At 44.4% G+C, this 25030-nt stretch overlaps 1 protein-coding gene across 4 annotated transcripts in view; it reads right to left on the reverse strand.

Annotated features, from left to right (window-relative positions):
* Positions 1 to 25030, reverse strand: part of LOC311016544 (formin) — a 48329-nt gene that overhangs the window by 18718 nt on the left and 4581 nt on the right. Inside the window, exons 2-13 of one of the 4 annotated variants that reach the window (XM_084014295.1) lie at positions 21215 to 21381; positions 16481 to 16601; positions 14989 to 15050; positions 12600 to 13342; positions 10190 to 10328; positions 5476 to 5563; positions 2130 to 2191; positions 1808 to 1896; positions 961 to 1090; positions 721 to 867; positions 562 to 621; positions 357 to 477 (exon numbers count right to left, since the gene is read on the reverse strand). In XM_084014295.1, the coding sequence (XP_083870421.1) occupies positions 357 to 477; positions 562 to 621; positions 721 to 867; positions 961 to 1090; positions 1808 to 1896; positions 2130 to 2191; positions 5476 to 5563; positions 10190 to 10328; positions 12600 to 13342; positions 14989 to 15050; positions 16481 to 16601; positions 21215 to 21381 (1929 nt within the window). Of the gene's footprint in view, positions 1 to 356; positions 622 to 720; positions 868 to 960; positions 1091 to 1807; positions 1897 to 2129; positions 2192 to 5475; positions 5564 to 10189; positions 10329 to 12599; positions 13343 to 14988; positions 15051 to 16480; positions 16602 to 16754; positions 19120 to 21214; positions 21382 to 25030 lie in introns of those variants that run through there. The other 3 variants (XM_084014293.1, XM_084014294.1, XM_084014292.1) reach the window with 3 other exon arrangements.

A 25030-nucleotide genomic window follows, 5' to 3' on the forward strand; every position in this document is an offset into this window, starting at 1 on the left:
GAGCTGGAATGTGCTTTTTGGATGATTTAGAACAGAAAAATGTAGGCGCTCTGTCACCGGTCCTGAAAACAGGAGAGGTTGTGATGTCATGGTGACGCGGCTGTTTAGAGACGCAATGCCTGGAAACGGGAAAAACCTACCTCAGGCCATCCGAGGTCCTGAATGCACCCACAAACCTCTGTGCACAGGGCAGTTACATTCACACTGCACTGCTGAAAGCTGCGATTGTATTCAATTACAAGGACTGATTTATCAATTAATGTGCCCCAAGCACTAAAATATAGTGTGGCATGCGGTTTTAGCCTCAACATCTGCAGTGAAAATCGATGTAATTCATACAACAGGACGTGTCCTACCAGTCAGATCTTTCTTCAGCTTCCTCATGTCCTTAGTGAGGTCTTCAAACTTAACCTGGCCAGCCTGGAAGAACTCCTGAGGCTCCGGCAAAGGGAAAACACTCTTTTCTGTGCCGGCGTGCTGGAACAGTGGATCAAAAAGCATATGAGTGGCGGATATTTTAAGAGTGGAAAATTGTGTGAACTTGATCGACGTGTCCCTTACCTTGTCAAAATTACGCAGGTAGTACAAAACCACGTAATCCACCAGGTTGCTACGATTGTCCTGAGAAGAAAAGCAAATCGTACATTACATGGACCAACTGAGCTAATATTGACCAAGGAATTATGGATTTTCAGTGTAAAATTGGAAGTGAGGCGTTACCCTGCTCTTAACGTCCTTGAGTTTGGGGAGGATTTCCAGTCCGAAGCCATCGGCCTGACCTCTTGTCCTGTTCCCTCCGTTCATATAGTTCCCAAAGGCCAGAACAAGACCCATTACATCCCGCAAGCTATTACGTTCCAACAGCTCCTGACACAGACACACACCCCGTCTTTGGGTTAGTAAACCTTCATGCAGCTTAATGACACTTTTCTGACTCGTTTGTTGGCGTGACCGTCTTACTTTGCTGACATTGGAGATGATCTCCACCTTGCGACGGATGGAGGAGATGGTATCGAGGAACACAGACTGGAAGATGATGCAGTGGGCTCGGCCGGCGAAGTCGGGAATCTGGGAGAGCTCATAGAGGAACCTGGAAAAGAAAAGGGGGAGGAGGTGGTTGAGGAGAATGGGGTGTGATGTGTTATGACAGAATTAAACAAAATGTCTAACAGGAAGAACTATTTTTGGGTGCTTGGCAGGCTGCGCTTCCCCACGCAGGCCGACTGAGTTGCTGTTCACAGGCAGCCGATAGCCGTGAGCGGTGCTGCTCGGCTGGGTTCGAAAGGTCCGCAGGGTCGGACGGAGGGAGCGCAATGAGGGGATTGATCAAAGGTAGCTCCGGCCTGATGCAGGGCGACTTATGTAAACAGTGCAGTGTCAGAGGGGAGCGGAGCGGTTACATCCTGTGTGATTAGGCCCTGCTGATGGAGGCAGACACTGAGTAGGGATGACTCGGGCAGCCGTCGTGACAGCTCCGGTCAAACATGGCCAGGCCGAGCGGCACTGCTGGGTCCAGGCCTCGTTAACTGGCCTGGACTACTTAACCCTGACAGGAACTACTGAAGCAATGTCCATTAATGCATATGTTTGCACACACGGTTGGAGAAGGCTATTAAAATTATTTTTTTTAAAGTTATTTTCAATAATTGATGGGTCCTGGGAAATCTCAGAAACCCTTATAAATTAATTATATTTCGCTAAATTACTGGACTCAATACCTGAGGAGGAGGAAAAGTGGGTTCATCATTATTAATGAATATATGACTCTCTTAAAGAAAACATTTAACAAAACATTAAGTGATCGTACTGTTCAGGTTTGTCAAGCAGTTTGACTTCATCTTCTTTGGAATTCTCATAATGTTTGGTTATCTTGAGCATCTCGTCGCTGGTGGCCCTCTATGAAGAAACAAAACACAAAGTCCAAAATCAAGATAACTATCCACACACCTAAATATGCTCAGAATGAGATCCAGTAGAAACCTGCATCAAGGTACCGCAACAAACAGATAACACATAAATGTGCAACATATTTGCACTGATAATAGGATGCATACCTTACTGAAATTTTCTCTTTAGAGCCCTCAATTTTTTATTTTATTACCTTAGACAGACCACTCCTTCATACTTACATTTTCATATAAAGCCTCAATGGTCTCCAAATCCACCACAGAGTTGTCCACAGTAAGAACAGCTGGAACAGTAAAGATAGTCATTATAAGCAGTCAGTCTAATAAATGGATAACATCTTGGCCAAGCACGCTGCCTTTAAAGCGCTGCCAGTGCTTGAAGAACAAACTTGTTTTTCCGACTAGTGACGCAAACTCATGATAACCCCGAAATCCTGCTCAACTTTGGTCAATAGCACGATAAATGTGTGGCTATGCATACAAGTAAGACGTACTATATATATCGTATGATAACGAAAAAAGAGAAGGGTGCAATATTTGACTAAAACCAGCATTCCCGTCGTGTCTACTGCACCACACCTGCTCCAGCAACCGCAACACATCATTCAATTACTATGTAGTTGATGTATACACCTAATTTGGAATATTAGCTTGAGGTGGTGAAACCGGGAGTGTGGCCAGGCTTGGTCTGAGAGCACGGATGCTGAGCCAACACTGGCTCCAAACAGAAAGCCTGAAAGTGCTTCGCCTCTGGGCCCACAGCGAGAATCTCCACGGCTGACTAATGGGTTTTAGAGTGAGGCAGGAGAAGGTGAGCCATGTGAGAGACCGAGGATGCAGGAGGGGGGGGAGAGAGAGAGAGAGAAGGGTAAATAAAGGCTGGAAAAGATTATGATTTAGACACAACAGGATTGAGAGCTGATATGGAAAAAGAAGAACGTTTCTTCGGCCAACAGGCTGCATGTTGGTCTAGCTTGAATCAAACGGTAACGACGACAGTGTGCAGGGAAGTCGGAGCGTAGAGGACAGCACAGAAAGAGAAAGCAACTCCTGGTCTGTGTCTGAGAGGTGTCACAGGTTTATGGCTCAGTGCGGGAGAAGGGGAGGAGGACACAACGGGAGGGACGGCTCCAGCGCTGACGGATCAGCTGAGAGTTGTCTGGGTGGGAAGCGCGGCACACCGCCTACTGCTCTCAAATCAGTCGCTCAATCCGACGAAACATCACTGTCACCAAGACTGAGAACTGATGCAGGAACAATTGCACAAATAAATAATACATAGGCTAAATGTGTTCAGGGTTATAAAGACTCAAGTATTGTGATTTCAGGTATCGGAAATGGTCCAAAACTGAAGATTGGCAACATTTGTTGAAATGGAAACTAATATTTAACTTTTCAATAACAGCCACCATGGCCACAAGTGACGATTAATCAATGACAGTAAATGTAATGTAATAATAGCAGAATGCCAGTCACAAGTTTGCCAACATATTAGGTTCTTTCCATTTAAACATTAAAGCAAAACTGGGCTTTCTGGCCAACAACATGGCAGTAAATGTATTACAACAGTATCACAGTGTGAGCAAAATATAGCAAACATCAGCCACCGTAAACTTAACGTATTGGTTAATGTAGACCAAGTAAGACCGACTTTAAAACCACTTGAATTGAGAAAGGATGCATTCTATTGCTTAAACATATCATTTGTAGAGAAAATGTGTTTTTTCATGTTGCTTTAACAATTCAATTGTCTTGTTAAGTTAGAATTATAATAATTTGTTATTCTATACTGCCAACATTCATATGTGGTACTTTAAACACTAAGGCATTTGGGTTTCCAAAGGTTTCAGGTAAAAATCAAGTTTCTAGGAGTGTAAAACAGCGTAAAGCAGTTCTCGATATCAGTGGCCCTCCATTTATCATATATCGTACTGGCACAGGTAAAACTGTTTTAAGTGCACAGCCCGAGTCTTTTCAAACACACTGCTTCCAGCTAACACGGTGATACTTTGCATTCTGGTTCCCAGCTGTTCCTGTAGCAGAGAAGCTGTCAATGTGGTCCCAATGTCTGGATCAGAGAGAACGCTGGAGGTCCATTTCCTACATCTTATTAGAGTGGATTATTCAGTCCCTCAGCCATGCAGCCGTCAATCACACACCAAAGGGGGGCCTGCTCCAGTGTGCACAGGAGCACTCTGATCCGAGGGGAGCCGGATATCTCTCCACACCGACAGATCAAAGCCTGCCTGCCAACCGCCTCACACCCTCTCCTTCCACTTTTCACTCATCGGCTTTGGTGTGGAAGGGCATGTGTGGTGTGTGAACATGTGTATGCGTGCGTGTGGTGAGGTGGTGTGTGTGTGTGTTGGTGTGTGTGTGTGTAGGGGGGGCTCCCTTTGCCCTTGAACCATGGTGGCCCTTGAGGTCCCCCAGTCACTCCGGCGGGTGCAGTTGACCCCCTCTCTCCCTCAACCAGAGTGCTACCTTCTCTCCACTCCTCCCTCCCTCCCTAGTAGCTCTAATTACATTACATGTCCCATGTCCTTTTAATTTGGCAACAAAGGGAAGGCAAGCAGGCGAGTCCAGGCACTGGAGCCCTTAGAAGTGCTTATTAAGGTGCTGTCCTTCATTGTCAGATTCAAATTGTCCATTTCACATACAACCCCCATTAAAAGGCACAAGGAAGCAGCCTCATGCTGGGTGTTTTACCAAACCACCTCTGCACGCTGACACTGGAACAGAGAGAGAGAAAAAAAGAGAAAAAAAAAATACCCAAACAAAATGGGCGTCCTGGTGCTATGTGCTGTTTGGCTTGTGTTTGAGGTGGTTTTATGTGGTAGCACAGTGTCTGCTAACTGTGGAAGGTGGTTTTGTACATGCTTAGATCATTAGTGGGGTGTCAGTCCCATTAGGCTTGTGGAAACCGTCACTGGCTACAATAAACAGATCTGCTGGCCGCATGCTCAGACTAGCAGGCGGCAGGCACTCTCCGCCACAGTCGCGGGACAGGACCCATTCTTGGCCCATCTACGCTGTCCCTAACACACATATTATGTGTTTACACACACATACTGCCACTTTAACACGCACACACACACACTTGCATTTTCCACAGAACCACCAAGCATGCAATCAATCCACACAGCTCCTCAAATGAAGGAGACGGTAATTTGATTTTAACCAGCGCAGGGGAGATTTCAAGCAGCGACACAAAAATATAAAAGCCCCTTTTATCCCAGTGTTGCCGTGTCACATTTTGACAAATAGAGGCATTTTTCTTTGCCACTGTGGTAACTGGAAAAATTCTCCATGTTCCACTTGAAACCCAAATTTAGCCCAAAAAATTGTTTCTAGTTACAAATTAGTAGCTGTCAAGAGGTTGGAAATGATTCCCCCGCTGCAGGGCTCACTATCCCCTCTCTAAAAATAACATCCATCTGCATAACATCAGGAGTCGTCCTCAATTTATTGTTACACAGAACTGTAAATTCAGTTTATTACTGCTGAATCTAAGCGAGAGCTCCATTCTAGAACGAGACTGAGATGACATCAGAAAGCATCTTTTCACCTTGCTGAATGTCCTTCATCTCCAGATGCAGGCTCGATATGAGGATGCCGACCGCTTGTGAACGTTTCCCATCCAGCAGCTTGATAATCTGGAAAAACAGAAAATTAATTCACAGTATAAAACGGTAAGTATTAGTGGGATTCAGCGTAAAACCTACACGATGCATTTCCGTTAACAAGGGTAAATTAATTCTATATTTTTTAAGCTCATTATTTTGAAGACAACATCATTTATGTACATTAATAACATTGTATGATGGTTGATTGGTTTCAAATTTAGCTAATAGGACTGTTTTTTCCTTTCAAATTGAATGCCGCGTCTTATCTTTACTTCAAATTATAGCTCAGATTTCGTCACGCCTACACTTATCGTTCATTCTATTAATCAAACACTGACCCAAACCAACCCGAGGCACAGATGGCATATAGAAAGTTAATTTCTGCGATGAGAGGCTGGGTGAAAATCACTTAGTCACTTCCCTTGGCTGTGGAAGCAGATGATAGATGATGAGAGAGAGGACAGAGCGCCTGAAGCCCCAGTTAGTCTAAGCGGCCTGGGAATCATCTGGATTGACCCAAACGACCAGACTAATCAACACAGATTGTCATAACACATCACGGTGATGCAAACGACGGAGGGGAAATGCGACGCACGCACACACATAGCCGGGACACACTTTGTCACGTTACATCAATGAGTCCAACAGAAAAGTACCTCCTCCAGTTTACCGAAGAACATGTGTGAGATATAATCAAAAAATATCAAGTCGCAGTGAAAGTACAAAGGCAAAAGTGGCACCATAAAAGGACAGTCTAGAAGAGCAAGCTTTTATAACAAACTATAAATTCACAGGATTTTTATTTGTGCCTACACATGGTCACAATTACTTATGACTGAATTAGCCGTAAAGCCAGAGAGAGTTTTGGCAAGGTAAAGCCCCGCTCTAAAAGTTAATGTGTCAGGCTTCTTCATTAGGTATTATGGCGTTGTCGGCTACTGGGCTGTCCAGTGGGAGCTGGAGAGCAGAAGCCTTAGAAGTGGGTATTGCATTACAGGGCGTTAGTGGGTGCCATGCTGCTTCCAGCTCTATTACCTGGATCGCTGGGGATCTCCCACTCTGGGGACGTGAGACGGCTGAGTACCAGGCTTTCCCAACACCTCTAATTAACCACTTCGGACGGGCCACACTAAAAGCAGCCCAGGAACCCTTCCCGCTCACTGTGGCTGCAGAACCTCGCCAATTAGCCTAAACAGTTACATTAATGAGAAAAGACAACTGATGCTGGATGCTTGGTTTCAGACACGCAAACGGCTCGGGTAGGTGAGAGGCTGCCGCGTGATGCTGATGCTGAGACAGGTTGACACCGATAGTTAACGGCTCCCTCCTGTGGACAAAACCATCTCTGAGGCTTTCATTTGAAACTGCTGTGGGACGCTGGAGTAACGCAGACGGGGCCAAAAAGGAAAGAGGAGAAAGAAGGGAGAAAAGGCGGCTTATGGAAATAAACAAAATGATGCGAGGGAGACGCTGGGAGTGTCAGCCGTTTGAGCCGAAGCAGGTGGCTGATGTTAGGCGAGGTGGGCAGGGTGATGCCGGTTCAGAGCCGAGCGGATAGTTTACACAACCACGGCTGAGCGGCCAGCCTGCTCCGTGGTGACTGTCTGTCTGACTATCTGCTCTCGAATCACCCAGGCAGATGTTACAATAACAACTGGATCGAGACTTCCCATCAATAACCACCTACGTTCTTGCTCGGCAACCCCCGGTCTCACCCAGCGGTGTTAATCTTAACACCCACTCTCCCGCATCATAGCCAGCGCTTCAAGTATGTCTTTAATAAACGCACCAGGATTGCTCATAAGTCATTCCTATAAACCGGTTAAAGCTGCTGTTTGTTTAAGGAGATCTGCCATGTATAAACTTGATACAGGTTTGATTTATGTGGGGAGAGGAAATTGCTGTTTTTTGTGTTTACTTATGTGCATATTTGCTCACAAACAAAACTCAACAGCACATTCGGCTTGATTGATTCCCTCATCCTCGTCCACTTCACCCCCAATCATGAATGCACCAACATGACCCCCCTCGCCCCCACCACCACCACTCCTATGGGTGCCCTGTCTTCATCGCCTCCTCTAGCCAGTGGAGCGGAGCCACATGCCTGCAATTACACCCCTGGTCCAGTCTGGTCCGGTCTGCTCGGGTGGGAGAGCTCTCTTCCATGTCATCTCCCCGGCTTTGATATGCTAATCAGCAGCGAGAGAAGGGCTCCAGAGTAAACAAGAGCTTTGATTTTTCTATGGCACACATGATAAAGATTAACTTACTCATGTAGGCATCGGCTGCATCCCCCGAGTTTCAACTTCTGCCGTGTGGAGTTGTTGGAAAAGCGGGGAAGTGGCTCATATGCATAATGTACACACACATTCCATTCCTTCCCACTCATCTCCTCTCACCGCACACGGCCCCGGGCCGTGGTGTTAGCATGATCTGGCAACACTTTCTAAGCAAGTGCATAACGACTCACAAGGACGTGCCGTCATCACACACACACACACACACGTGCACTTAAGCACACGGACGCACACACACCGAGGCGCATGCACGCCGCCGCATACACAAACATGCGCAGAAACAAACAAACAAGGTCATTAAAATACACTCTCTCTCACACAGATTAGACTGCAACATTATAGGTGGTGACAGAGACAGGTAGTCCTAACATGAGTGTCCTGGTGTTAGTAGTCCCACAGAGGGACAGAGGCCGCTGTCTGCTCAGATTCTGCAGAGTAAGGCAGAACTCGAGCCTGGGCAGGAATCCAAACTTGGGAGACTGACCCGAAGGAACAATCCAACGAGCCAAAAGATTTAGATTTATCAAACTTACTTCCAGCAAAGTGTACAAACAGCCATCAAGTATCCATATGGATGCTTAGAGAGTGCATGTTCAATTAAAAACAAGGTTTTTTTTAAGGAAGTTATTCCACAAAATTTGATTGTATTTTTTTTTGTTAGTTTTATTTGATTTATTAACTCGTCAATATCTCCAGTGACAATTAACGCTAATAAACTTGATTTACAACAAATAACGCAGTAGTCCACTGTCAGAAAACTTGGTGGCTATTTTGACTATTGTTATTATACAATCGTTTTTGTAAGCAATGGAAAAATTAATACAATTATTTTATTTACTGTCTCCTATAATAGTAAATTGAAAAACCTTTGTTTTTGGACTGTTGGTACGACAAAGCTATGGATGTCAAGACGTCACCATGGGCCCTGGGAACCTGTGGGCATGAACAATTGTAAAAAAAAATAATAAAATAAAATAAAAAAAAAAAGGAAAAGAGAAAAAGAAAAGCCATCCAATTTGTCCTCATTCACTTTTTTTCATTCGCCCATCTAATTATGTTCCATTCCTCCTCATCTCTCTTTCCCAGCTTTCAACCAGCTGAACTTCTTGGAAGTGATCATCAGCTGATGAATCAGAGGTTCTCTCTCTCTCAAATGATTTCTCTCCCTTTAAGTATAAACTTTCAAAAGGATAAAAAATTATTACATAAACAAGTTTCTGTTATTTTGACGACCTTTCCAGGGAGATGGACTCGTAGGCGGGATGAATACAGCCATGCCTTTCACGTATTCACTTCCCCTCTTTAATCGTAAAAGTTGGACTCCCAATGCTCTTGCTGGCTCTAAACACAGACCTTTATATTACGTATAAGACTCCGGTCTAATCACAGTGCTGGGGACAAAATGTCTAAACACAGATATCAACCACAATGAGTGTATAATATCTGAACTAGAAACCATACGTGTGTGTGTGTGCACACATCTCCCTCTTTCTTATGTTACATTGGATATGGAGTTTCTTAGATTGATATGAATTTTCTCAACAGTGTTTCCATTACTGGGGTCAAACCTCTTCCAGGCTGACGTAATCCCAGACAGGAGACAGTTGGCAAGATTTGTGTCTGGATGTGGCTGTCTGTCTTGGATCAAATGTTGGACAGTTTGCCGCTTTAGAGTGACCAGAGAGACCCAAGGATGGAGACCAAGGACAGACGAACACACACACATACACATTGTGGCCCTCTGGAGCAGAGTGGAGCCTTAAAAGATTGATCAGAATAGGGGATGTGTATGGATTTAGAGGGGAGAGTCTGGGGCAGTGGCCGATTTTTAACTGCTTGGACGCCACAGTGAGGACCACGAGGCAGCCAGGATGCTGACGCGGCACCGGCTGCAGCAGAGGTGCAGAGTTGCAGCATTTGACATCAACAAGTGTGTCTTTGGTGGGTAGAGGGAAGGCTAGATCAATCTGCATCGCACAAAAGCACACCTTTGCTGACTCTTCTCAACTCCTTTCATCCATAAAAACCACACTTTTTGCTTTTGCAAAGAACAAAAAAAAAACAAGCAAGTGAAATCATAAACCAATAACCGGTGTTGGCCCAGTACAAGGGCTGGGTAATGCATGCAACATTCTGAAGTCACAATCAATCTCTTATGATTTCTTTCATTGATTTACGAGTGAATATATGAGCACACAAAAAAAGTATGCTAACAACACTCTCAGTTGGCGAGAGACTATATGCACAAATAACCATGTAATCAAATGCAAAAAAAAAAAAAAGGAACAAAAGTGATTAATTGTGCTTTTTCTACACAATCAAAGTTAACTGAAGCAGTGAGTGGAGCGACTGGATCTACCTTCTTAGTTTTGGCCTTCTTCTCATACGTGTCTGACAGGGGCTTCTTTTTGGGCTGCAGCGTGGCCTTGGAGAAAAGATCCTCAAACTCGGCGCTGACGATTTTTGGCTCCTCCAGAGAGCCCCAGAGCGTGTTGTTGCTGGAAAATAAAGCGAAGATTTAGAAGTTGCGATTTATGTTCTGTTGTTTTAACTTAAATCCAATGCGTCTGAACTGAAACTCTACAAATTGCGTGCTCTATTTGTGGAAGCTTATTAGATGTTTATTCAACCTGCCCGCTGCTGTTCATTTTCCATTTCACTGTCCGACAAAAAAAAAAAACTTGGCAGGAATAGCTGCAATCTCGACTTTTAAAAGCACTGTTTATGAGCTAGATGATAAAAAATAACAAAGGTTTAAGACAAGCGTGTTTCTGTAATAAAGGGCCGTTTCCAGCAAATGGACGTGAATACGGGAGGCGATGTTGTGTTTCAGAAGTTGCTGAGTAACATGGGAAAAACAAACAGAGGCACAAACGAGAACAAGAGGTGTCTAAAGTCAAGAGGATGTTCAGGATTTAAGCACTCTGTTGCTATTACCATCACATCTGTCTCTGCTTTCCTTCCCTAAGTCTATTAATAAAACAGACATCAAGAGACAAACTAAACAGCTTATTAACAAATAAAGGAATGACGACAACTTTAATATGCTGCACATGCCTAACTTTCCTGTTATCTTTTCACATGTCATAGGTCATTTTTTTTTTTTTTTTGTTAAACGGCATTACATCGCATCTGTGAGCTCATGAGACTGGCAGGTCGATCCTCCTGAGTCGAGGCCCATTGACAATGAGAAAGAGAACCCAACGCAGCACGCTAACGCTGGCAGACCTATCATGGCTCCAATACCAGAACAATCAACTGCATTGCCAGTGACTCAATTAGGGGGTCAAGCGAGTCCAATTGTTTCTGCACGCAGTTGGCCTCCTATTGCAGTGGTGAGAGCATTCCTCTGGGGCAGCCTAGAGGTTTTCTGTGGAAGACATAATGATACTGTCCCCAAATCCGCCTTTGATTTTGCACTCATTTCTGTGAGACTGAGGAAAATAATACCAACGAGGAGCCTCTGATTCTGAACCCAACCGTGCAGGAAACTAGCTTGGAAAAGAAAATTGCATCCAAACCCCAAGAATTATTTCCATGCAAGACAACTTTCTAATTGACCCAATTATGACTAGAATTGAGCTTGAATCCCCCTTAACGCTCTGTTCCCTTTCCTTTATGCAGATCCCCGAGAATGTTGGTCCTGCATGCAACTGTACTTTTTGTTTCAGCTTATAATCAGACACCTGGCGTCATTTCAAACCTTACACTGCCCCCCCCACCCTCATAACTCAGAACCTCACACCATTAACAGAGATCACACAGCTGATCCAGCTATAGTTAAACATCTGACCCATTTAATGCCCCTTAACTTAGCCCTTTACAGTTAAATTTATAGCTGACATGAAACTGCTGTAAGTGTAGTCAGTCGGTCCTTCGGCGCTGGCCAGGACCAGAGAGCGAGAGTGCGAACCACAACTCAGTTTCCCCCCACTAATCCAGCCATGGAAATACAAGGCCATAAAGCTGGAAGCCTGGCACTCAGAGGCACCCACCACCACCACTGTAAATGGACTGGATAATCCACTTACAATTACAGACTATCTCAATAGGGAGCGTGCACCAACCCTATATTTAATATCTCTATTAACAGGGGTGTTCAAGGATAAACTAAGACCCCATTAGACAAGAACCAATAAAGCCTGGAGCGTCATTGGCCCGGGATAACAACTTCTCTCAGGGCTTTCTAAACCTCACTTTGATTACATTCTGCAATAATCCAAACAATCAATAATGCAAATCAAGTTATTCAATCAATCAATTACAGTAATGTACAATAAATACAAACATGTCTTGGAATTAAACTAGTTCATGAGGGGAAATTGCAAGTGAAGCTGTTTGGGTAATTCTGTGTGCTTCTAATGATTTAGCATGAATACTGTAACCTAAAGGTTATTCCTGTTTACTAAATGTGGTTATTTGTATTTTTCCAACTTATACTAACGTAGCATTCATCAAAGTAGTTTCTGAAATCTGGAAACACAGCAACGTCGCTACAACAAGTTCAATTGGGAAATAAATTATTGGTCAGATGATTAGAGGCTGATTATCTGAACCACTTTATTTGTTGATAAATAATAAAGTGAGAACTGCCGAAATGTAGACAATCCCTCATTGCACAGGAAAATTGTGCGACTATGGTAGGTATGGTCGGTCAAAGTTCAACTTCTCGAGGATAAATTTAAAATTACAAACTTAATGGCCAAAGACTTAATTACGACCCAATATCCTTTAATATATGAATGAATTTAAAACAATGTTCCACATACTTATTGTCGTGTATCTGTATCCTGGTCCAGTACAGGGGCTTCATGGGACAGGCCGGCTCAATGGCAACTTTTCTTGGGGCCTTCTCCACGTTCTTGCTGAAACTGAAGCCCCCCATGGGGGGAGGAGGTGGCATGCCACAGCCTGGAGGAGGAGGAGGGGGAGGTGGACCAGCTCCAGGTAGGCCAGGAGGGGGAGGTGGTGGGGGTGGTGGACCACCTCCAGGGAATGGAGGTGGTGGAGGGGGTGGTGGTGGTGGTGCTCCTGTGTTGCCGGGCAAAGGGGGAGGAGGAGGAGGTGGTGGTGGTGCTCCAGTGTGACCAGGCAAAGGGGGAGGAGGAGGAGGTGGAGGGGGTCCTGAGAGGCCTGGTGGAAGAGGGGGAGGGGGGGGAGGTGGCGGGGGTGGTCCAGTAGTCCCTGAGGCTGCTTCAGCTTTGAGATTTTGCCCGAAAGCATCCAAGTGGAGTTTTTTCGGGAGGTTCTGGTTGGGGCTTGGAGCCATCCCGCCACCATCACCCTCAGGGCTCTTGATGAAGGTCTCCCTGTCTGTCTGGATGCTCACGGTGCGGAAGGTCTTGGGTGTCAGGTCATCTGCAGTCGACACAGCAACGTCACAGACTTCGCTCCGCTCCTGGCCTGCACTATACCCCTTGTCTCTTTGCAGCTTAGCAATGACTCCGTCCAGGTGCGATATGGAGACGGCCTGCTCACCTCGCAGTTGGAAGATTTGCAGCTCAAAGTCGGACTGTAAGGAAAAAAAGCAGATTGCCAGAGACGAACAGAAACCTCTGTCACTTCCCATCATATAAGTAAAAAGGGCTCAGATTGTGAAATCATATCAGGTGACTCAGAATACGTCTCCTTGCATGAATTTTGAGTGACGTGTTTAATTATACATGCAAGGGGTCTACACGAACATGATTCTTGGTCAAAAAATAACAATAACATCATTATTCACGTTCAATTACCCCCTGATCGGAGGTTAATATCTTACTCCTAAAGGACCAATTTGGTCCAGTTTTTCAGTTGACATTTCAAACGATGAAAAACAATCCCAGCAAAGCGAAGTATTGATTTGATACAGAAAGGAAATTGTTTTGCAATAAATCTTACACATGTTCCTTATTAACTCGTGTCAGTTTAGGAATAGCATTAGGCACGTTCCCACACTCTCTTGTGGGCCGACTGCGGTGCATGTTTCTCAATGTCAGCATCAGTCCTTTAAAAGGTCGACGTCAAATTAAAGGCTTCAAGCAGACAGGCTGAGAAACCAATTCTGAGGTCAGACTTTTCAAGGAAACAGCCCATAAAGCAATTCATCAGTGGTACAAATGATGCAACACGGGCCACAGTTATGTTGGTTTAGTTTTCCACGGGTATACGATAAATTGGACTCTGGATTAAGCTGAGGAACGGAAGAAAAACACCTGTGAGACACAGTCCTCTGCTTTTGATGATTGGACACCTTGAAAATGGATTTGAACCGAGCAATCATGTTGGAGAAAAAAGAACCCAACGTGTTTGGAAGACGCTTGGATAATGTTATGTAGCTTTTGCCTCTATTTTTTATTTTTTTGTAGCTGAAACAAACTTAAGCTATTTTATACAATAAAATTAAACTGAAGGTCACATCACATTAAAGGTCATAGATCAGGGCATGAAGCAAATAAAAAAAATAGTTTATTAAGTCAAAGGTTTTATTATTTATTTTATTTTAAAATATCTGAATACAGGAAATGTGCAAACAAATTCCATATCTCTATATTATGAAGGCATATAACATTTAACAGAAATGTGAGCCTGCTTTTGTTGTTTATTTTTCCCATTTTGACCTATTTATAGTATCTCTAGAAATGTAGATAATAAAAAAATAACAATAATATAAAAATAAAATAACCTAATGCATAGGTTGATTCAGAACTTTACATCAAAAAATATTTTTGACACATTACTGGGTCACGTCCAAACCCATGTTAAAGCTTCCACTGCTGTAAGTAAATACTCAGCACCAGTCCAGTCTTATGCTACACTTGAATATTTCATGCATACTTAGTGCCATCTTGTGTTCAGAAGAGTCACCTACTACATCAGACTAGGTATTCCAAAATATGAAGTGCCTTATACATGAACAGCACATTTATTTAGAGTTATGTGTCACATATATGAATTACTGACACAAATGTATCACTATTTTATTTATCAAATGTATTTATTTCACATATCCCAAAATCATAGTTTTCTTTTATTTCCCATTTGTCAGAACTTCCTCACAGTACATTTCTTTAACTAATCTGCCCTCACAGAGAAGTCCGGGCTAATTCTCTCCAGTGTGTTATGTGTTTTCAGTCAGTGTGTTATTAACATGTCGGCTAATGTGATTTCATAACTTACATGCATCCTCTCCAGATCTTCCTTGCACTGTCTCTTCAGCTGCAAGAGGGCAGCCTGGTGCTCTGAAAGAACAACGACACTTGTTTGACGACATAATCTCGTTCTGATTAAGAGTTATGTTCTCTTGAGCCGAGAGCTGAAAGATGAACATCAAGCCAGAGACAACAAGATGCACTGCTGGTTAGCGTACAGAAGGGTGGGTCACTTTCAATGTAAAAGGGCCATATTGACAACCCAACCAACCAGTTTTTAAAATTACGCTGCTGGCTCAAACGAAAGCCCAAACAAAAGCTCAGGTCAAAATGCATCAAATATGCTGATCTGTTGGTTCTAATAAGACGATGGCCCTGACACGAAAACAGCCACAACAGAATTCACACAACTGAACAGAACAACAGAATTCACCTAACAGCCATAAAGTTACTGCAGAATTTGGAAAAATATACAACAAACAACAGAGATCAACTTTGAAAGTTGAAATGTTTTTGAACTTAAGCATATTTTTGTACTACAAAGTTGGCATCCTTCACTACCAAGTATCACAGTGTACACCACAGTGTCTGGTCTCTGTCTCAACATGTCTGTCACCTGATGTGAAACCGTTTAATTAATTAATTTGAGGACTGACTGTTGAGTTTAGGGCTAATTTTTATATTCTGAGTCTTTATTCCGATTTACACTTAAGACTAAAAACAAGATCACGTGAGGAAGACAATCCTGTTTGGGACTGATTCACTAGCATAGACCATCTATAGACCCACACATTAGATGTTTGCTGTAATGAGTAACATTGTACTGCGGTAAAGGTTCATCTGAGATCTCAGTACTCTTCTCTAAGGCCATAAGTGTGTGGCGAAATAACAGACACGTGTCTGAAAAAAATGCATACGATATGAATGTGTTGGTTTATCTATCTGGCTTACAGTCTGGACTTTTGCTCAGCTTCTGAAGTCCCACAGACTCTTATACAAGAGCAAAGCTCGAGCGTGGAGCACCAATCACCAGAATAATCCAGTCGTCTTAATCTATTCTCTGGGATGAGGCTGCACCACACAGAACACCCAACAGCTGTTTCACTGCTGCTAGTGCAACACAAGTTTGCTGTAGCCAGAACAGGACAGGGAAGCTTTATACTTTGTAATTTAATCAGCACATCGACAGCTGTGTGTGTTTTTAACCTGTCTATGTGTCATTCCACCTTGTGTGACAGAGGCCAAACGTGGCGAGCTGCCCGGAGTGTACTCTATTCCGTTTTTACCTTTAACAAGCACAGGTGTGATCTTGTAGTGTCACGGAACAGCGAGCAAATAAAACAGCATAATATAAGGAGCAGACACAACCTCAGTGCAGAAATGTGGTGACAGTGCTTTTGTTTGAGTGTTCCCAAGAGATCCAGTCAAAAATACTATGACATAACCGCTATATCCGCCACGGCCCTCATCCAGGAAGCCAATCCGTGTGAGGAGTGTCAGTGTAAGCTCGAGGTTCTCACCTGCCTCCGTGTATTTGAGCCCAACCTTCTCTTCCTCATCTTTAGCTTTGGGTGGGGGCCACACAGCCTGAAGACGCCCTGGGGTGCGGTCTTCGCTGTCTGCGGGGGACGTGAGCTCCGTCTGTGGGAAGAATAAAACATAAGCGTGGACCCTGGCAATGCATTGATGCAGCACCCCCGTGCCTCATCATTTTCCTTCATCTTTTATACAAACCACATGCAACTTCATGTTCCAAATAATAAAAGAAAGATTAAAGTGATTTAGATTTCATACATTAGCCTCTGGGGTGCTGTTTAGTTCCTTGCCAGGGGATTTGGAGGCTCTCTCAAAAATAGACCTCAGACTCTCCTTGTCATTCTTGATTTTCTTTTTCACTGCCTCCAGATCCACATCATCCGATTTTTCCTTTTTGACAGTTTTGGGGCCGAAGATGTTCCTGAAGGTTTCATAGGCCAGGTCTGAGGTCTTTTTTTTCTCTGGTAGGGTTTTGGGGCTTTCTGGGACTTGTGGAGCCTCTTCTCCATTCTCTTCTGCCTCTTTTCTGCTGTGTTTCGGATCAGTATTCTGCCCGATGTCTGACTTTTTGGTCTCATCCTGGTCGTCTAGATTGAGCAGCTGACTGAGGTTACCCAAGACAGCGCTTTTAGATTCCGCAACAGGTTTAGGCTCTGCATGTTTTTTGGCCGGCGAAGGCGTCTTCTGCTCAGGTAAGAGCTTGGCTTTGTTTACCGACTTCTTCAGGATGAGCAGGGCCAGGTCAGCATCCTTCTCGCTCTGCTTGATTTCTGACACCATCTCCCTGTCTTCCCCTACCGCCCCTTTCTTCAGCACCCGCAACCCGCTGAAGAGTGCTGGCATCTGGAAGGAAGGGGGTGAAGAGAGTGCCGTGCTTCTAGGTGGGGATGAGATGGAGGAGGGTGCGATGGATGAAGCTGCTGGTGTGTTTTTTTCTGGTGTTTTTGGAGCAGTTGTGTGCTGAGGCTGGATGTCACCTTTGGACTCTTCAGGAGCAGATGACAGTGACGTGGGTTTTTTAAGCTTTGCAGGGGGATTTGTGATACCGGCAGGGTCCGAGTTCTCCTCTGGACTCGATGATGATTGGAGTGAAACTTCAGGAGCAATAGAGCTGGAGGGAACAGAGGAGGACACCTCAGTCCTCTCCTCAGCATCAGCCCTTTGTTCATGCGTCTCCTCCTTCTGCGTGCTATCCAAGTCCACCTTTAAACTAGAGGCTGTGGAAGCATTATGACCTGAGGCCTCCAAAGTCCGATTTCCTGAGATGATGGAAGGAACTGGCAGAGAACAATCTATGCCAGCAAACTCTTCACTTGTTCCCACAATGTCTCTGCTATCCTCTCCAGCACCAGACGTTTCTACAACCATAGATGCTGTAGTGGTGCTCTCCTCAGGACTACGGCCCGTTGCCTGTTTGGAAACTGAAGGAAGTGACCTAGAGTTAGTTCTGCTGAGAAACTTGTCTGAATATAGAATAGCTTCTATGCGGGATCTCTCCTTAAATCTGTGTGTCCTAAACACAGGCACTTGGTACACAACCTCATCTTTTAGCTCATCTCCTCCACCCCGCTCCACTGTATTATTATCCTCCACATGCAGGGTGGGCTCCCTGGGCCCAGCAAGCTTCTTCGACAGACTGGTACTGCCCTCTGCCTCATTTTCCTCATTGTCACTATACGTTTCCACCCTAGTGACCTGGACCAGATCTAAGTCAGCCACGGCTCCATCTGCAGTTTTAACTTGGTCGACAGATTTAATGCGGGTTTCCAGTGTTTCAGCGCTCTGCCCTGGATCACAGGAAGCAGTCGCATTATCCTGATGCATAGCTTCCCTCCCTTGGAGACTGTTCTCACTGTGATCAGTTGGACCGCCTCCAGAAAGACGTTTCTCGTCATCCGACAGCTCCTTGAAAGACGTCAGCACGGCCGACTCCGCATCCGATGCATTCCTCTCTCGGCCGAAGAAAGTGCTGAAGACATCCAGGAGGGAACTGGCGGGCTGCTTCCCCGGTCCATCCGAGTTATTAACATCACTGTCCATTATTGCTCAAAATGTCACGCCGAGTGAGAGCAAAGAGAGGCAAATCAAAAACAGGTAGCAGCTCTGGCAAAGCGTCCATTCAAAATGTAACAAAGTTCCCACCTCCAGGTATCCGAGCTGCTCCTATTGCACGTCTACCGCTGGCTGGGGACAAAAAGGCCTTTGTATGGACAAATCTCCCAGCTCCCCTTACCACTATCCCGTAGTGCTGTAATCCTAGGGAAAAGCAAACAGGTTCCACATAGCAGACTTTCACAGTATCACATATGGTCTACTACTGGCTGTATGTTGTCAGCAGTGCAGTTCAGCCTCTTCTGTGTGAGCGAGATTCCCATGACGCTGCAAGTGAAGCCGTTCAGGAGCTGGAAGCATGTCCTGCTGTAATCTCCCTGGGAGAGCAGAGTTCACCTGCCTTTCACAAAGGCATTCCCGCCTGCTCTGACACGTTCACCGGTAGAATCCATAAACTTGTGCGCTACCCTTCTCTATGTGCCGGTACACACACCGAGCCCATGACTCAGCTGTACTTTAAGTTTATCTCTGTTTTCTTTAACTTCCCTTCACAAGAAAGCCCGGTGTGCTGTTGTCTCACTGGTCTACCCAGTTTGGTAGACCAGCCTCCCTTCAAGTTCCTCCCTCCCTGGGAGGGGACCTGCAGAGCCCGGTACTGCAGGTGTCCTATTACCTCTGCTCACTTCCGTAAAATGGCTGCCGAGGTAACAGAGTAAACACAGATGGGGGAGTTGGTCTGCGGTCAGGTGGAGAGCTGCTGAGGTCCATTAGCCCAGCCTTGCACCATTAAGCAGTGAGCTTCTGCAATACAGGGCTTAGGAGGTGATTAGTTAGCCAGGCGTGAGCTAGCCCTAGCTAACATGCTCAGAGGCTAATGTGTGTGATTAGCAGCTCATGAAAAACAAGACGGAACAGTTAGGGGGGAAATAAATGTAGATTCACTTACCTTTAAGTCTCTATCTACTGCACACTGACAGTTTTGATTCAAACTGCAAATTTAGTGTTGAGAAAACTCTTTCTACGGAGAAACCGTTGCAAGTATGCAAGCTAACGTTAGCTAAAGTTTACAAGCTAACAATAGGTAAAACAATCTGTGTGGTGGGGGGAAAAACTAAAAAGGGCTGTATCAGAAAATAAAACAACAGAGAAAGACAACTTTCATGGTGTCTGTTTTAGCTTATCCCTGCTTTAACACTTATTCTACAGAATGCGGTTGCCCTCAGCAACCAAAAGGACACCCTCCATGAATGTAATGTTTCAGGCTGATTGAGCATGGTTTAAGCACGGATGTCGGTCTAAACTTGACTAAAGGGCCCATGTCCACAGGCTGCTTTTCATGTTTTTAATCCAGTTTTATGACTGCCCTAAATTAAACATTTTCAAAATACTTCCCAGACACAGGACCAATAACTATTTATGAAGCTACAAGAAAAACAAACTGACATTTTCCCAAGATACAACATCGTGAAAAATGGATCTAATGAGCAACAGAACTGCATGAATAGTGAAAACAAGTATTTCCCAAACAAGTATTTCTTTATCACTGGTATAATTTAACATTGGAAATATCTTATCATATGAACCTAGTTAAAAAATACCACTTGTAATTGCATTTTCCTAGGATTGGTGTTTATTTTTTCCCCCCTCATCTGAGGAAAATGACAAATAGAAAAGGGGCTTCTGTGGCCGAGGAATTAGGTTATGTAAGAGCAGAGGTTGCAATAGAGAGAGGGAACACTGATCAACAAGGTTGTTATGTGAACGCAGATCTCACGCATATGAGCTCAAAATAGAAGTGAAATCATTCATTTGCAAGTTGCCGATCATGCCAACTCTCTAGCGCTAAAAGACAATCAATCATATACAGTTGACAGGTGTGCCTTTCTCAGGACATGAAAATGGATGGTGGCGACAATGAAGTATGTGAAACGGCCGTCTTTCACAACAATACAGAGTGCCCAACTCTGTACAGCATGGCCTTCATACTGGTATGTTAACTGATTATGCTCTCAGGGTTAAAGCTACTGTAAAACAATGCTTGACTTGCGTTGACTCACTACCCGCCTCAAACCACACCCAGGTAATCTGCCTCATCGGCTACAGGAATGAACGCCTTTGTCAGACAGCATGATGGAATCTGGATAGACTTCGGGATGGAAATAGTTGTAGACATCATGCCATCATTGATATAATTAAAGCGCAGCATAGGAGTTCAACTGCATGTTAGCATAATTAAAGAATGCAAGCTCTTTTTAGAAGGAGGCGTGCACATACAGTACAGTAGGATTACATCACTCGCATGGTCTGTAGTAAAACAATAGCAAAATAGCTGGTTTTGCAACATCTCGACAACAAACGATTAATCACACTAATTCCTCCTGATAGCCTAAAAGTTAAAAGATGCTACAAAGGAAGGAGGGCTTTTTATGTGAAAAATGAAAGAGGTGTTAGTGGAGTGCTCTCAGTCAGTTTTGGCTTAAAACCCCAGTGAACAGATTAGAATCCATGACCTGTTAATCCATTCCTAAGAATTCATGATCAGGTGGTTAAATGCCTGAGTGGAGAGAAATCCCTGAGTCTCATGAGGGGGGGAGGGGGGTGCTATGGTACAGTGCTCTGTGTGAGAAAATACAGCTCATTCTGATCTGTGAGTGTTTGACCCTCACCGTGCACTCCAGCTTGGGACAGTAGGGCGAGTCCCCGAAGATGTCATCCTCTGGTGGCGTGATGCGCAGGAAATCCAGGTGATCGGGGCGTGGGACGCGGGACAGAGGCTCCTGAGGGTCATCCCCATCCAGCATCCAAATGTCATCCTGACGCAAGAGGGAATCCTCTACACAAACAAACACACCAGCACCACAGGGGAATTAACGCTCTATTTTGTGCAAGGAAGCATTGCATGGAAAAACACAACAGCATCACAGGTGTGCTCATGTGTGACAAAGCTAAATAAGCAGCACTGATTGAGGTTGTGTAAAAGGTGCACGGGTTGCAAAAGGGGAACAAGTTAGAACGCAGGCTTGAGGATCTTTAAGCATCAAGCGAGAGAGACCACGTCTTGCTGCAAGCTTGAGGGCACACAGCTATTTTTATGTGCACTTAGCCGGCCCGGCCCTGTTCCCATCGTCAACACCGGCAGGAAGACAAGCTGATCCAATAAGGAAAAATGGCTGCTAGCTTCAACAAGAGACCACTATTGATTTGCATTCATGACATGCAAATACTTTGTTACTCTACTTAGGTAGAATGATCTTGTTCAGGCAACTTTTAACTTGTCTCCCTACCTTTTTAAAACACATATCTGTACTTTCTACTCCTTACAGTTTCAAAACAGGCTTGTTACTTTACTTTTAATGCAGGTGTGGGATTCAGTTTGCAACATAACTGTCACTTTGAGTACATTTGAATCAATACTTTTACCAGTCTTTTTGAACACAAGTATGCGTACTTCTACTTGGGAATGTCTGTACTTTTGACTGAAGACATGTTCACTGTAACAGAGCTACGGCGTTGCTCAGCGCTATCTGTGTACTACAATACCCTCAGTCGAAGATTCCTGAAGGAGTGAAAACACAGGAATTCAGATTGGGAAAGACTGCCCTCTCCTGACCAGGCAGTCAAAGAAGGTGATGAGTGTACATAAGATATTTTAGACATTTTCCTCCCTCTTTCCTGTTCATGCCACTGGGGTGCTTGAATTTATTATGTGCTTTTCAGAGCAACTGGCCTTTCATATTTACTGCTCAGTGACACTCTGCAGCCTCAACCTGCAGAACATCACTCGTGCGCTATGCCCCAAACAAGTCGCATGGTATTAACTTCAGGAACCCGGCTGGTACCTCACACAGGTAGCACCCGAGGTGCATGAGCACCATTCTTCACACGTGTAGGAAAACGCAATCTCACTGTCTCACTGAGAGTCGATGTGCGTTCCTATAACCACACTACCATACTATTTAGTAAGCCAGAAAAATAAACATTTAGTATTTAGTATGTAAAATGATGTATGCCAAACAATACCAGGATGTTGTACTGCATCTGATCACATTTTGCAGTCTGCTTTTCTGACCCACAATCCTCAGCTGCGGCTATATAAGCAAAAGTTTAAGGTGCAGTATTGAATACATACATGGGGGCAGCTGGAGTATATATTAAAAAGAAAAAAGGAAACAAAAAAGAGTGATTTGGAACACAGAAAAAGTGCAAGGTAAGGGATAGTGGAGGTGAAACAATGAGGAGGAAAAAAGGAGGGAGGCAGACAGAGAGGAGGGGAGGGGGGGGGGGGGGGGGGTACAGCTTGTTGACCTCAATTTCCTTCGGCTGTAAGACAACACCTTGACTTGTTGGGTGCAGAATTATGAGCTGGAAAAAACTGTCTTCCCGTTCAATAAACTGCTAACATATTCCATAACCTCCCTTTGTAATACGTATCCTTGAAGGGAACATACAGTATTACCGCTGCCCAGCAGCCACTTGGCAAGCCTTGGAAGCTACTTGTGTAGCTGTATCGCTCCCCGGAGTCTGTGTCTCAGCTCCCCCCCTTCAAAAAAATGGAAGCATTGATATTCAGCTTCAGTTCTCTACCACAAACGGTCATTATGATTCCATTAATAACTTTTCATTATCATAATGCTGCGCTGCATGGTCCCGCAGTGGGAACTGCCGACGGTAGGTTGGGACACTTCCAAATGCAGAGTTAAGCCCAGTCCGGGCCAAGGAATGAAACTACAGACCAGAAACAGCTCTCATCATAATTCAACTAAAATATTAAAAATACGATAAAGGAAAACAACGCACACCTAGTGATATATGTTTGCTATGTTATGTATGACTCGGTTAAACAATCTCCATGTTCTGCATGCATGCCTATTCTTCCCCAAATTACCAATCGCTTAATTAAAAAGTGCACGGTGGCCCACACTGCCACCATCTGGACAGAGAGGAAAAGGCACGCATTTCTCCCTGTGGTCAAGGCATGGCACTCCTGTATGCTCAAAATAATCACAGTAAACAGTAAACACAGTAAACAGATATGCAGAAACAATTCTTTGATACATTAGGTAATGATGACACTGCACTATTACATGTACTAACAGAGCTTAAGCTCACTACCCTGGGGAAAACTGTGTGCTTATTGCCATTTAATCTCCCTCCACGCTGCTCTAATAGCCCATAGAGTTGGTTCCTTCAAGCGACAGCGTGGGGGGTTTCTGTGTTACGATGTGCGTTATGATTTTAACAGCAAAGCGTCTGTTTGGCCCAGCTCAGAAGCTGCGTGTAACTAATGGGAGGGTGTCGTCAGTGGCCATTAATCAGCCTCTCACTGAGTCGGCTGGCCAGCGCTCATCCAGTGGTCGGAGAAAGCTTTGCGGAAGCTGTATTGAACACAGCAAAGGAGGAATCAATAAAAGCAAAGCTCTTCTTCAGAATATAGGCAGCGATAATAATAAGTGAACCCGATCGTTTCTTTGATAGCAATTAGGGCCGATATTGCAGGCCGGACAAATATATCTACATGCATATCTACAAATAGAAAGCTTTTACAAATTAAAACAGTAGTCTACCTCCGTATCATGCTGTGGTCTCATTCTTATTACAGAAACGCAAACAGCTTTGCCCAGGCTGCCCTATTTTATCCACTAAAAATCTATAACCTCATCATTCAAAGGAAAAGAACTGGGCCATGTGGCAAGCTGAGTGCATCTGGCTGCCTCCACCCCCCTCCATCACTTGTAGCCAGGAAGACGGATCATAGTCTTTTGTATAAATCATGAAATATGCAGGCTTTATAAACCACCTAGTTTCTTTTCTGCCAGGCTGTCGGCCCGTGTGTGGCTCTCAGGCTGGCTGATTGACTGGCTGCTGTGGCTGGCAGTGCTAAGGGGTCGCTCCTAGTGGAGACTCAGGGATGAGTGCTGTGGCAGTCTGACGGCCGGAGCAGCAATGTTGCATGACACGATGCTCACGGAGTCAGAGTCTGGATGCCAATGGGATACAAGAAGAAGGAAGGGCGCTTTCATGCGGCCTGGCAGGCCATTTACTGAGAAGCAGGAAGCTGTTTTAAAAAGCTTCTCATACTGGAAAGCATGATATGGAATAGGGATGCACCGAAATGAAAATTTGTGGCCGAAGCCGAAGCCGAATAAAATTTAAACGCTTGGCCGAAGGCCGAATACCGAATACCGAATAATGAATGCGGTTTTTCACAATTTTTTTTATATTGCATAAATAGCCTTAGACATGTTTTTCAAATAAAGTAAATTTTTATTGAATATTGACATTTCTTTTAATATTCCAGTAGCCTTTGCTTTTCAAAAAAAGCACAAAGTTTTTCATTTATATTAGGCCTTCAAACAAAACATGCATTCAAAAAAAAAATAAAGTGCATTAAAGTGGATAAACCCACAACAAATGAATTATTGTCCTTTTGGCAAAAGTCTGCTTAGCCACAGTAGATAGCTAATAATGTAAACAGAAGGCTC

This window comes from Eutrigla gurnardus (genome assembly GCF_963514095.1).
Source record: "Eutrigla gurnardus genome assembly, chromosome: 7".
Taxonomy (NCBI): Eukaryota; Metazoa; Chordata; class Actinopteri; order Perciformes; family Triglidae; genus Eutrigla; species Eutrigla gurnardus.